This window comes from Balaenoptera musculus, chromosome 3, assembly GCF_009873245.2.
Source record: "Balaenoptera musculus isolate JJ_BM4_2016_0621 chromosome 3, mBalMus1.pri.v3, whole genome shotgun sequence".
Classification (NCBI taxonomy): Eukaryota; Metazoa; Chordata; class Mammalia; order Artiodactyla; family Balaenopteridae; genus Balaenoptera; species Balaenoptera musculus.
The window spans coordinates 164,154,466-164,168,051 of NC_045787.1; the positions used below are offsets into that span (position 1 = coordinate 164,154,466).

General features: G+C 47.8%; 1 protein-coding gene across 5 annotated transcripts in view; it reads left to right on the forward strand.

Moving 5' to 3' along the window:
- The first annotated feature begins 2,128 nt into the window (after positions 1-2,128).
- DNMT1 (DNA methyltransferase 1) overlaps positions 2,129-13,586 on the forward strand; it is a 43,017-nt gene continuing 31,559 nt past the window's right edge. The window contains exons 1-6 of one of the 5 annotated variants that reach the window (XM_036846014.1): positions 2,129-2,305; positions 10,315-10,351; positions 10,854-10,961; positions 11,151-11,367; positions 12,189-12,267; positions 13,393-13,471. In XM_036846014.1, coding sequence (XP_036701909.1) covers positions 2,226-2,305; positions 10,315-10,351; positions 10,854-10,961; positions 11,151-11,367; positions 12,189-12,267; positions 13,393-13,471 — 600 coding nt within the window. In that variant the 5' untranslated portion in view covers positions 2,129-2,225. Of the gene's footprint in view, positions 2,306-2,797; positions 2,869-10,311; positions 10,352-10,853; positions 10,962-11,150; positions 11,368-12,188; positions 12,268-13,392; positions 13,472-13,586 lie in introns of those variants that run through there. The other 4 variants (XM_036846011.1, XM_036846010.1, XM_036846012.1 and 1 more) reach the window with 4 other exon arrangements.

The following is a 13,586-nucleotide window of genomic DNA, read 5'->3' on the forward strand; positions in this document are numbered from 1 at the left end:
ACTACATGCACATTATTTTGCAGCAGATCTCTGAAACTTTCATCTTGTAAAACTGAAACTCCATTCCCATTGAACAAATTCCCTTCCACCACACCCCCCCCCCCCAGCCCCTGGTAACTACCATTGTTCTTTCTCTTTCTACAAGGCGACTAAATTAGATACCTCAAATAAGTGGAATTAGATACCTCAAATAAGTGGAATCATGCAGTGTGTCTTTTGGTGACTGGCTTATTTCACTTAGCATAATGACCTCAAGGTTAATCCAGGTTGTTGCAAAAGGGTAGGATTTGCTGAATAATCCACTATATGTATATGCCACATTTTCTTTATCCATTCATCTATCCAAAGACATTTGGGTTGCTTCCACCTCTTGGCTATTGTGAATAGTGCTGCTATGAAGGTGGGTGTGCAAGTATCTCTTTGAGATCCTGTTTTCTATTCTTTTGAATATATATCCAGAAGTGGGATTGCTGTATCATATGATAATTCTATTTTTAATTTTTTGAGGAATCTCCACTTTTTTCTTTCTTTCTTTCTTTTTTTTAACTTTTGACCATGCTGCATGGCATGCGGGGTCTTAGCTCCCTGACCAGGGATCAAACTCGTGCCACCTGAAGTGGAAGGACGGAGTCTTAGCCACTGGACCGCCAGGGAAGTCCCCACACTTTTCTATAGCAGCTGCACTATTCTAAATCCCTACCAACAGTGTACATGGGTCCTAATCTCCGTGTTCTCCCCAATACTTTTTGTTCTGATGGTGGCCATCCTAATGCCTGTGAAGTGACCTCATTGTGGTTTTTTTTTTTTTTAATAATTAATTAATTAATTGTCTGCGTTGGGTCTTTGTTGCTGCACGCGGGCTTTCTCTAGTTGCAGCGAGCAGGGGCTACTCTTCTTTGTGGTGCACGGGCTTCTCATTGCGGTAGCTTTTCTTGTTGCGGAGCACAAGCTCTAGAGTGCAGCCTCAGTAGTTGTGGCGCACGGGCCTAGTTGCTCCGCGGCATGTGGGATGTTTCCGGACCAGGGATCGAACCCGTATCCCCTGCATTGGCAGGCGGATTCTCAACCACTGTGCTACCAGGGAAGTCCCCTCATTGTGGTTTTGATTTGCATTTCCCCGATTGGTCATGTTGAACTTCTTTTCATATGCTTGCTGTCCATCTGTACCTACTTTATGCAACTGTCTATTCAAATCCCCTGCCTGTTTTTAAATTGAGTTGTCTTTGCATTGTAGGAATTCTTTATACATTCTGGATATTAAGTCCTTATCAGATATACGATTTGCAAACATTTTTCTCCCATTCTATTGGTTGCCTTTTCACTTTGATTCCTTTGCTGTGCATGAGTTAGGGTTAGGGTTATTTTAATGTAGTCCCATTTGTCTATTCTAGCTTCTGTGACCTGTGCTTTTGGTGTCATATTCAAGAAATCATTGTCAAGTCTAATGTCACGAAGCTGCCCCCCCCCCCCCATTTTCTTCTAGGAGTGCCATAGTTTTAGGTCTAGGTTTAGGTATTTAATCCATTTTGAGTTAACTTGTATATACGGTATAAGGTAAGGGTCCAATTTCATTCTTTTGCATGTAGATATCCGGTTTTCTCAGCACCATGTGTTGAAGAGATTATCCTTGCTCAAGGTCTGGTGCTTTTTAAAGCACACAGATTGTGGAAGTGGCCCAGGTCTCCCTACCTGTGAGATCTTTGGTGCTACCTGCGTATTTTGTGCCTCCTCAACATTTTCTGGAGTAAGTGCTATTAGCCCCTTTTCACAGATGAGGAAACTAAAGCTGGGTCCAAATGACCTGCCCAAGGTCGTCATAGTGAGCAAATAGGTGTAGGTGGGATTGGAACTGAGGACTTGAACTCTAGTGCCCACACACTGGAACACCCTGAGGATGTTCCTCATTTTATCCCTAGCATGCGGGGAAAGAATGAATGAATGAATGTCTCAGGCAAGGCTCCCAGCAAACGGAGGAGCTTGGACAAGCCCACTGCTCCACGCGGGGGTGCGCTCCCGTCCCGCGCATGCGCGGCCCCTAAGCACGGCCACCCTCACTGCGTCTACCCACACATGGTACGGCCTCCCTCCGTGTGGTACGGCCCGCCTTCCCCCACGCCCGGGCCCGGATGGTACGCGCTGCCTTCGCTCGCCGCCCCTCCCCATCGGTTTCCGCGCGAAAAGCCAGGGCTGCTTGTGCTGCCGCCGCCTCTGCTGCACCTTCCAAGATGCCTGCCCGTACCGCCCCAGCTCGGGTGCCCGCGCTGGCCTCTCGGGCCTTCTCACTGCCCGACGATGTCCGCAGGCGGTAGGTGCTGCGGGGGACTGCGAACCTGGGGTGGGTTGCACGGCGTTGGGGGTGGGGGTGGGGGTCGTTTCCCCTCCGGGTAGCCCGTGGCCGCCGCTGACAGGCGGGCGCGCATGCGTGGGATGGCGCGGCGCGCGGCGGCAGTTGGCGCGGGCAGGGTGGCACTTCCGGTCGCGCGCGCCCCTGGCCGTTTGGCGCCAAAATGGGCCGAGGCCCTCTCACAGCTCCCTGGTGACTAGAAACTTGGGGGTCTCTTCTGACTTCAAAGTAGAGCAACCCTTGGGTTCGCCTTGGGGATCCCCTTCCTGGAGCAGCCTCAGGCCCAGCCCCTGCTGCCAGCCTGGTCGCGCAGGAAGTGGGCAGCCCGCGGCCTCAGAATACCCCTCGGCCCGGGCACTAAGGCCTCCACTTCCGGTGCCCGGTCCTCTCGAGGGGGTCGGGCCGGCCTGGTCCCCGGGGGTATTTTGGGGGGGGGGTCCCCTCGGTGCCCCCACGCCACGCATCCCGATGGCAGCCTCCAAAGACAGATGTCGCCGGTCGGGGGACGGGCGCGGCCGGCTCAGGTTTGCGAGCCCCGTCTTCCTCTGGGGGCTCCCTCCATCACCTCATACGGCTAGGGTAGGCGCATTCTGCAAGGAACTCTTCACATACCGTGAGGGCTAGGGCTCGGACGCCGTGAAAGCCGAGTGGTTTCTTATAGTAAATCGGTGCCTGTGAGCCGTGGGCATCAAGGAAGCCTTGCTAGGGAGAACTGGCTGCAGTTTCCTCCGTCTGTGTGTGTGTGTGTGTGTGTGTGTAGGGGGAGTGAGGGGGCAGCAGCTAATATCGGGGACTTAGCCAGTCTTAGCTAATCTGTGCACAGGGGTCGGCGGCAAGACCCGTTGGGCCCAGGCTTCTTGTTCCAGAAGGGCATCAGTTTCACTCCTGGAGACTTGCAAACCTCACTTGGAGCACTAGTCACGGGAGCCTCGAGCAGCCCTGAACACTTCCAGCCAGATTTGTGAACCTGATTTGGCCATTTCCCTATTTCCCTGTGCTTGTTTCCTAAAGTTGTGCCAGTCAGTTCTGATTTGGGCTTTTGGGGGTGGAGAGTAGGTGTTGGAGGTATTTGGGTCTCCCTCCCAGGCGTCAGACCACTTCTTAACCCCAGTTAGAGGGTGCTGTGCCTTGCTGAAGAATCCCTATCCGTCCCCACCAAGACATAACAGGACTTAAAAATGGAAATGGAATTATGGAAGCACCTGGCTTCCTTTTAGACCCAGGACAGAGATGTTTGGGCCCAGCCTTCTTTAACTTGATGGTGGGAACACTACCTCCACTGGCTCATCTAACCTTGGGCAAGTTTCATAAACAAGTTACATCTATGGACTAGGGCAGTTAACATGGGCTTTAAACTGGTATTGGATTAAATGAGAATATGCCTGGCACATAAAGGCCCCCCCATGTGAGCATTACTGACTAATCTAGCTTGCTTTTTTTCCCGTTCTGCTAATTGTATAAAACACTTTACATTATCTCATTTAATCCTCAAGTGTTCTCAAGAGTGGTTGCCACAGACGTTAACAGCAAGGAAGCAAAGATTCCTGCGGAAGTCTGCTTCTTGCCAAAACCTTTCCCTTCAGCTAGGGCTTCTATTGGGCCAGAGCAAGTGTTTTGTTTGGCTGAATTTGAATGTTCTTAGGTGAGGGTTGCAATCCACCATTCACCCTAGGTTCCATATTACTTTGAACGAGAAGTGCTTACTGTGGGTATAGAGTCTTGGGTTTCTGCCTCAGACCACTGACATTGTCAGCTTATGTGACCCTCTCAACAGCTTCTCTTAAATTTTGAATTTCAGCATATAAAATACACACATAAACATGGCATTCAGTACTCCTTTTAAAATACTCCCTTATACCTCCTTGTAAACGGAGGTATAACTTTTTGATTCATGAAAATTGGGTATCTCATATTATGGATTATACTACGAAGTTCAGTAGAATGTTCTAGGAACAAAATGTAGGCCTAGTCCTCACACAGGCATTTCTGTCACTTATGCTAACTTGTGTTTATATGGCAGCCTCTTTTAAAACTCATACAGTTACATCAGCCGTATAACGATACTAGAAAGTATTCTTAACATTTGGGTTTTTAAGTTTAACTTTTTTTGAAGTATTTTATGTCCTAAGTCTTCTAAAAATAATGCCTTTCAGGACAAGCCACATTTCTCCACTTGAATTTTCTTACTCTGTCCAAGCCACCATCCTTTGTGTAGAAAAAGCAATAGTCTTCCTACTCGTCTTTCTGTTGCCACTCAGGTCTGCTTTCTATAAGTGGAAACTGTGATCCTCTTTCTTTTTTTTTTTTTTTTTTAATTTTATTTATTTATTTATGGCTGTGTTGGGTCCTCGTTTCTGTGCGAGGGCTTTCTCCAGTTGCGGCGAGCGGGGGCCACTCTTCATCGCAGTGCGCGGGCCTCTCACTATCGCGGCCTCTCTTGTTGCGGAGCACAGGCTCCAGACGCGCAGGCTCAGTAATTGTGGCTCACGGGCCCAGCCGCTCCGCGGCATGTGGGATCTTCCCAGACCAGGGCTCGAACCCGTGTGCCCTGCATCGGCAGGCAGATTCTCAACCACTGCACCACCAGGGAAGCCCTGTGATCCTCTTTCGATATAAGTTGGAGCCAGAGGTTTTCCTGCCCCTTACACTGCCTAATGCGCTTGGCCTCAAGTCCGGGATCCCCGTCCACTTGCCTGACTCATCTTGTGCTCTTTTCCTCACAAACCACGCAGGCTACCTTTGAGGCTCTCAGGGCCTGAGACCGTGCAGAGCAACCAGTGTGAGGCCGGGTTCCACCTGCCCCTTCACCGTGCTGGCTAGTGTCTGTTCATCCGTAAGGCTGCTCAGAAAGACAGTCCCCTTTCCCTGCCATGAGGCGTTGAAGTCTGTGAGCACGTGCCGCGTGCTGCCTTTGCAGCTTGGGAGTTGATGGCTTGTCTGAGCATGTTTGCCTCATGCATTGTACGTGCAGCTCCGTGTCCACTAGACTCGAATGCTTACACGCCAGACTTTCCCCTTCAGCGAGGCCTGGATTTACATATTGATTCTAGCAACCTCTTTGCGCAACTCATTTAGCCTTTGTAATCATGACAGCTTTCTTATCTGCTAGCCACTCTGATTAGATTAGGTTGGGTCGTGACGTTCTTAACTAGTTCCATGGCTCCTGAGTAGGTATGGAGGGCAAAACTGGCTTACCTTTTCTAGTTCTCCCCTGCACTAGGGTTCTAGAGGTGCAGACTAGACTGGGGTTCAGATCCCACCCCGCCACTTGCCAGCTGTATGACCAAGTCGTCTAACCTCCTGGTGCTTTATCTGTAAAATGGGATGGAGGTGCCTGCTCCACTGGGGCCTTGTGAAGGCTGAGCTGATAGGTGTAAACGTGGTAGAACAGCACCTGCACAGAAACCTCCTTCACTGCTTATCACGTGGCAGCTGTATGGTTCACTTCTATTATTGGGGTGGGGGGACGGTGCATAACTTAAAGTACCAACATGCAGACCTGATACTAAGGCAGATACTTATATAGCAGTGTATGTCTGCTTATCATTCCAACCTTCCTGTTTGCCTGGCTTCTTGTATTATCGTCTGGACTTGCTCTTTTTAATTTTATTTATTTATTTTTGGCTGCGTTGGGTCTTCGTTGCTGCGTTAGGGTTTTTTCTAGCTGCGGCAAACGGGGGCTACTCTTCGTGGCAGTGCGCGGACTACTCATTGCGGTGGTATGGAGCACGGGCTCTAGGCACGCGGGCTTCAGTAGTGTGGCTCTCGGCTCTCGAGCGCAGGCTCAGTAGTTGTGGCGCGTGGGCTTAGTTGCTCCGCGGCATGTGGGATCTTCCCGGACCAGGGCTCGAACCCGTGTCTCCTGCATTGGCAGGAGGATTCTTAACCACTGCGCCACCAGGGAAGTCCCTGGTCTTGCTCTTTTTGCTGCCACCTTAGCTTAGCTTTTGTGCCAGGTGTCCAGTCATTCTTCAGTTAAGGTGGTTTTCTATCCTTAATTCTTTGTATCCTTGGCTTTTGTGATGCTGTTTGCTACCAGGGGACCTCTTCCCTGATTTCTGCCATATTCCTTTTCAATTCCTGGACCCTTATTTTCTTCCAGTCTTAAGATTTCTGCTTTCAGCAGTTGGGGGTGCCAGCTGGAGAGGCCTCTTTGGAGAGCCCGTTCTAATTTCTAGCTGCCGAATAGCCATCTAGATAGCTATTCACTGAAATGTCACTCCTAAAATTCATGGTCTGCTTACTTTCCTCCCACCGAAAAGTTCAGAATTTCTGGTACTGTATTAGTTTTCAATTGCTGCCGTAACAAACTACTTCAGTCTTAGCAGCTTAAACAAAACAAATTTGCTATCTTCTGATTCTGTAGGTCAGAAATGTGGTGTGGGTCTCACTGGATTAAAATTAAAGTGTCAGCAGGCTACATTCCTTTCTGGAGGCTCTAGGGGAGGACCTGTTTCTTACTCTTTCAGGTTGTTGGCAGAATTCGGTCCCTTGTGGTTATAAGACTGAGGTCCCTCTTCTCTTGCTGGCTGTAAGGCGAGAGCCATTCCCAGCTACCGGAGGTGATGACATCTGTTGGCTTGTGGCCCCCTTCCTGCATCTTTAAAGACAGCAAAGCCAGTTCTCACATCACCTCTTCTTGACCCTTCTGTAGTCACATCGCTTGAAATGCAGCTGGGAAGTTTCTCTGCTCCTAGGATTTAAGTGACTCGATTGGGCCCACCTGGATAATCCAAGAAAACCTCCCCATCTCAAGGGCTGTAACCTTAATCACATCTGCAAAGTCCCTTTTGCCATGTAAGGTAACATAGTCACAGGTTCTGGGGAATTAGGGCATGGACATCTTTGCGGGGGGTGGTCCGTTATCCTTCCTACCACAAATATTATCTCTGGTAGTCCTATACCAACCGCCACGCAGCCAATTGCAAAAGGCAGAGTAAACGGAGCTTTGTAACTTCTCCAGCATGTTCTCAGCTCCTGCTGCTAAACCATATTACAGACCAGCATTTCTAGTTTAGGATGTTAGAGTGATTTAACATCTTATCTCTTCCTGTCTAATATATTGTTTATTTCTGCCAGATTGACTTTATTTTTTCCCACTAAAAGATGACTGATACCTTGGGTTCTGCCACCCCCATGACTCTTCCAGTGGTTTGTTAACCATGGGGCAAAGTCAATGATTTTTAGCCTGACATTGCCGACCTCCCTCAGACTGGCACCCACCTCCTCTCTCTGGCCTTGCCTTTCTTCCCCTGTGTCAGCCCGACTCGTGTGGGTTTCTTGGGTGAACTCTGAGCCAGCGCCCCTCTGTGCTGCTCCTGTTTCGGGCAGCTCCCTCTGCCCAGTTCCCACTGAGCTCTCAGTGTCTCTGGACCCCTCCTTCCTGATGCTGTTTATACCCTTTTTCTTCAGAAGCCTCAGATTTGAACTCTGTTTGTCCGCACAGTGGTTTATGTATATCTTTTTCTCCTTTAAAGAACTGCTCGGAGGGAAGCAACTAGGAATGAATCGTGGGACCGGAGACTGGCAGGGAGCTACGGGTTTCTTTTCTAAGGTGGTTGCTGCTCTCTGTGACTCCTCTACCTGGTCCCTCATGTCTGCTTCTCATCCTCCTGGCTGTGAACGTAAAGCAGATGTGAGGTAGTGTCACCAGCTTTACTGGGAAGGGGACGGACTCTCCAGTGAAAGCCTGGGTGTCAGGAGCGGCGCACCGGCCAGCCTTCTTCCTGCCACACCTCTGGCTCCTCGGTGCCTGCCCTGGGCTCCAACCTTCCACTCTGCGACCAAGCAGGTCAAATCCAATCTTCACAGAGCAAGACACTTCAGATATTCTGAAGATTTGTTTCTCCCTGCCAGGCTAAATATCCCACTTCATAGGAAAGCTTCAAAGAATTCAGACCCACAGATCTGTCTCCTGGCCAGAGGTAGGAGTTGTCAGCATTGTGGAAAGGGCCCTTTGATGGGCTTCAGTCTAAGTGTTATCCTTGACACCTGAGGTAACCTGGTCGAGGTAGGAGCTGTGTCCTGCCAGGGTTTTGTGAGGAGAATGACTGAAGACAGGTCGGTGTGATGCTCCTGCAGCAGCATGTGAGTACCGAGTTCTGCAGTTGTCCTCATCTAAGGTTCTCCCAGGACCTGAGCTGCTTTGAGGGTAGAATGACTTTTGCCTGGAAGGGGCTCCACATGCTTCTGGAAAGCTTGACTCTGCATCTTGAGCCTAAGTTACACAACATATGTGACATATAGTATATTACCACTCTATCTGGAGGCTGCTAAGTCTTTTTTTTTTTTTTTTTTGCCGTACCATGTGGCGTATGGGATCTTCGTTCCCCGACCAGGGATCGAACCGGCGCCCCCTGCCTTGGAAGCACGGAGTCTTAACCACTGGACTGCCCCGGAAGTCCCTGCTAAGTCTTTTCTATAGAAAGGCCTTTCCTGACCCTCCAGCAAGTCATGAGGTCCCCGCCTGGTGGTGCCTACATCCCGTCGCTCAGCTCGTTGCCTGGAACAGGGCCTGGCGTAGAGTAGGCACCCACAGGTGGGAGTGGTGGTTGAAGCTAGAAGCAGGATCCACGTGCACTCGGAGTAGCCACTGTATGTCATTAGTCCAGCAAAGCCTGTCGCCCAGTTCCTGGCTGCGCTGCTTACATGTGCCCTCTGGGAAGGCCAGCCTGGCAGAGCTCTGTTCCTGCCCTCTGGGCTGCTGGTAACTGAGTACCTAGCCTGGGTGCTGGAGGGGAGGATCCATAGATGGTGGAGGCCCAGCGCCTGCCCAGGGTGCTGCCCCTCTGCTGAGGGGCGCTCGCCCAGCTGGTTAGACCTGTTCGCACCCAACTGCCCACAGTCAGCGCCCAGGCTGGGAACAGCAGCCTCCCCATTTCCTCGGTGTCTTCTAGTTTTGTTCCTTTCTTCTTTTTGCTCCCTTCCTCCCCAAAGAGGCAAGGTACTAATCTTCAATAATAAATCAGACCATGATTTTCCAGCTAAACTCATGACAGTTCTGCACTTCTGAATGACTAGGTACAAACATTTGCAAGGATGAACTCTTGGGTGAGGCGCCAGCCAACTGTTCTAGCTTCGTCTGTCTTCCTTGTGTGTGGGCACCCCCTGCTGCCCCAGATGCCTTGACTCCTCCATTTCCCTATATTCCTCCTCAGAATGCTGCCACCACCCCATCCTGGCCTTTGGGAATGTTAGCTGGCTGTTCCCCACAGCATCCTGTCACCCTGGTCCACTCTTTCTAACCTCTGTATGCCCTTCTATGAAATCTTGTCAGGTCCAACTGGAGGAAGACCACCTATAGGTCAATTAACTTGGGAAGGACTCCAACTGTGTGACCTGCTTCCCCCTTTCCCAGTGTCTTTAAAATAACATTAAAAAAAGAAAGAAAGAAATAATGTTCTAGAGCTCCTATATCATCTCTAACCACCATCAGAAAACCACCCCCCAAAAGGGGGACCTCATTCATATTGAAAATAACTTCTTTTTTTTTTAAAGTTAATTAATTAATTAATTTTATTTTTGGCTGTGTTGGGTCTTAGTTCCTGTACAAGGGCTTTCTCTAGTTGCGGCAAGCGAGGGCCACTCTTCATCGCAGTGCGCGGGCCTCTCTCTATCGCGGCCTCTCTTGTTGCAGAGCACAGGCTCCAGACGCGCAGGCTCAGTAGTTGTGGCTCACGGGCCCAGTTGCTCCATGGCATGTGGGATCTTCCCAGACCAGGGCTCGAACCCGTGTCCCCTGCATTGGCAGGCAGATTCTCAACCACTGCACCACCAGGGAAGCCCGAAAATAACTTCTTAACGTGTAGGCATTACAATAGGGCATTCTAGACACTGGAGGAGGGAAAAACCATTGTATTTTTTTCTAACATTCATGTTAAACTTATTTCCAAAGTTCTTTAAACTGGTATTCTTACAGGTAGACAATGTTGCTTAACAAGTGTTTGTTTCTTCCCTTTTTCTTCCCCCAGGCTCAAAGATTTGGAAAGAGATAGTTTAACAGAAAAGGTAAGGTAATCTCCACCTTAACAAAATTTATGATCAAATGTGACCATTTGACAGATACTCTGTAGTTCATAAAAACAAATTTAAGTGGAATTGGCTCTCTTTTCCCTAAAGTTGAGGATAATGTGGATGTTTCTGTCTAATGTGCTGGACTAATAGGCTAGCTCCTCGAGTTTCCCAGTCTGGGTTCCGTAGCCTCAAGTCTGCATTATAACTTGTCCTGGTCACACTGTTTTTCAAAATCAGTTTTGTTCTAGTACACTATTATGTGTCTGTTTCACCTCTAATCTTTCCATTTTTCACCACTCTGGAGATGGTGTGATATGATCTTAGTGGAAACATCACGAACATGTCTTGTGAATATTTAGTTTTCTTTTTAGCTGACTCAGCATAGCCTGCCATTCAGTCATTGTTATGTGACCAGGCAGTGTAACTATTTGTGTATTAGTCCATTAGTTCATAGCTTGGGAGTGTGGAGACTTCTAAACCTATATCCTTCCCTTAGGAATGCGTGAAGGAGAAATTGAATCTCTTGCATGAATTTCTGCAGACAGAAATAAAGAATCAGTTATGTGACTTGGAAACCAAATTACATAAAGAAGAATTATCAGAGGTAAGTCCTCAGCATCCCAGTGGCTAGAAAATGTTTCCTGCCATGTAACTTGTCTGTGACCAGGGAGGCAGAATAATCCCACCTCTCCCTGTTACCTGATAGTTACAAAGGAAGCGCATGTGTTTCCTTATTCTCTCATTGCCACTTGTTTACATTCACTGCTACTTAAATTATCCTTTCCTGCTGTAGGAGGGCTACCTGGCTAAAGTCAAATCCCTTTTAAATAAAGATTTGTCCTTGGAGAACGGAGCTCATGCTTTCAGTCGGGAAGTGAATGGATGTCTAGAAAACGGGAGCCAGACAAGTGGTGAGGACCGCAGAGTGGAAATAGAGAAAAACAAGTCCCCCAAACCTGTTTCCAAACTTTGCATGCCCAGGAGAAGCAAGTCGGATGGAGAAACAAAATGTAAGAGCACTTGACTCGTTTGACCTCGTTGGAGTCTGGTACCGCCTAAGGGGAGGACAGACTTGGTGCCATAGGGTCTGTCTGTTCTCCCCCCACACAACCCCTCCACCGGCAGTACTTGTTTTTTGTGTATCTTTTTGGGTTTTTTTTTTGGTTTTTTTTGGGGGGTGTGGGGGGTGGCTGTGTTGCTCGGCTTGTACGATCTTAGTTCTCCAATCAGGGATCGAACCCGGGACCTCAGCAGTGAGAGTGCCGAGTCTTAACCACTGGACCGCCATGAAATTCCCTCTTGTGTATACTTCTAACTAGCTTAGATATATACTTGCAATTTTTGTCTTCAACCAAGTTATAGAGCATTAGGTCCCCAAATGCGGTTGAATTTATGAGGTATAAGATAACAGGAGCTACTGATGTTTATTACATCTAAGTTACATGCCTGTTTAAGCTAAACATTATTCTTAGACTCCTTCCCCGCTTGTAGTCAGAGTAACTCTTCTGGAATTTTTAAAAATAAGAGCATGGGACTTGAGCTCAGGTCAGGTGCTTGGCCACTTCATCTTTTGGCAAAATAAGCGGAGGTTCTGTTTCCTTGTCCGTCTCAGGGTTGGGCCCCTCATACAAGAGCTTGTGTTAAAATGGCCCAGCAAACTGACAGGTGCTAATTTGATGACTTTATCAAGATGGTGGTTGCTTAGAATAAGAAGAGAAGGATACTTAATCCTCAGAACCTGGTCTCTGCACCAGCTTGGTAATGCTGAAGAACTGTACCTTCGCTGTGAACTCTTTATTCATAGTGGCTTTTTTGTTTCTTTTTCTTTAAGCAGCTGAAGTCTCATCTAGCCCCAGGATTACAAGGCAAACTACCAGGCAGACCACCATCACATCTCATTTCACAAGGGGGTCAGTATATAATGAATGGACAGCCCCCATTTTAGGGGCCAACTGTTTTTGGTAAAACACGTATAGAATTAGTAGGATGTAACTTAGTAATTCCACATTGCTTAGGTTTTCCTTTTGATATTCTGTTATTAGACATTCATGAACAGCATTTCTGAAGACCTCATCCATTTTTACTCTTAACATAGGAAACTTCAAATGTACATACACAGAATTACCAAGGATAGTAAAATGAACCCCTGTGTACCTATCACCCAGTGTCAACAACAGTTAACAGCTCCTGGCTGTTGTTTCATCTATACCCCCATATGCTCCAAGTGAATTATTCCAAATGGATTACAACTCCATACACACCCATGTCCCCCCAGTTGGATTACTTTGAAACAAATCGGACATGTCATCTTATCCACAAATACGATATTTCTAGATGACAAGGTCTCTTTTTCTGACAAGTTTTTTATTCATATTTTGCTATAATTGCTAACATCTAGCAAACAGTCTTTTGAAGAAGACAAAACATGCCTTATAAAGTGTAACAGTTCCTTACTAACAAATATATAGCAGTGTTCATACTTCCCCTTGTGTAACAGAGTTTGGTTGATTTGCTCCTTAAGCCTTTCAAGTGATAGATTTCTTATTTTCTTGCCATTTATTTAAAGAAAATAGGTCTTTTGTCTAATAGCTTCTAGGTCTGGCTGACTGCATCGTTTTGGTGGTTAATGTGTTCCCTTGTCTCCAGTTTTCTGTAAACTGGTAGTTAGGTCTAGAGTCTTGATCAGATTCCGGCTTTATTTTGTGAGACTTCATTGATGGCATGGGGCTGTCCATCAGAGGCATGTAATGTCTCTTCGGTGATTCTAGCAGCCGTTGATCAAAGTCTAGATCCATTATTTCTTAAGGTTTGCAAAACGGTGGTATTCTAAACCTGTCATCCAAAGAAACATTAAGCTCGAAGCTTCTTTTAATGTCCTGGCAGAAAGGGCTTCTCCTTGGAGGGAAGAGGGTGTCCATGCCCTGAATCTTTCCAAACAGAGGGTACTCTTGGTAGGGAGGAATATAAGTTGTTTCGTGCCCACTGGAGGACTAGGGTCTGGCTGAGCTAACAGTTGGCTTTACTGTGTGTGACAGCCCTGCCAAACGGAAACCTGAGGAAGACGCTGAAAAAGCAAAATCAGATGATTCTGTCGATGAAGAAGAAAAAGACCAGGTAGGGCTCGTGTTTGAGTTTCTTAACTCTGCCTTATTTTGGTACACTTGCTGGTAATTGTGAATTTATACTTGGTCTGTCTATGGACAGGAAGTGACTGAGAGGGTGTTAGAAC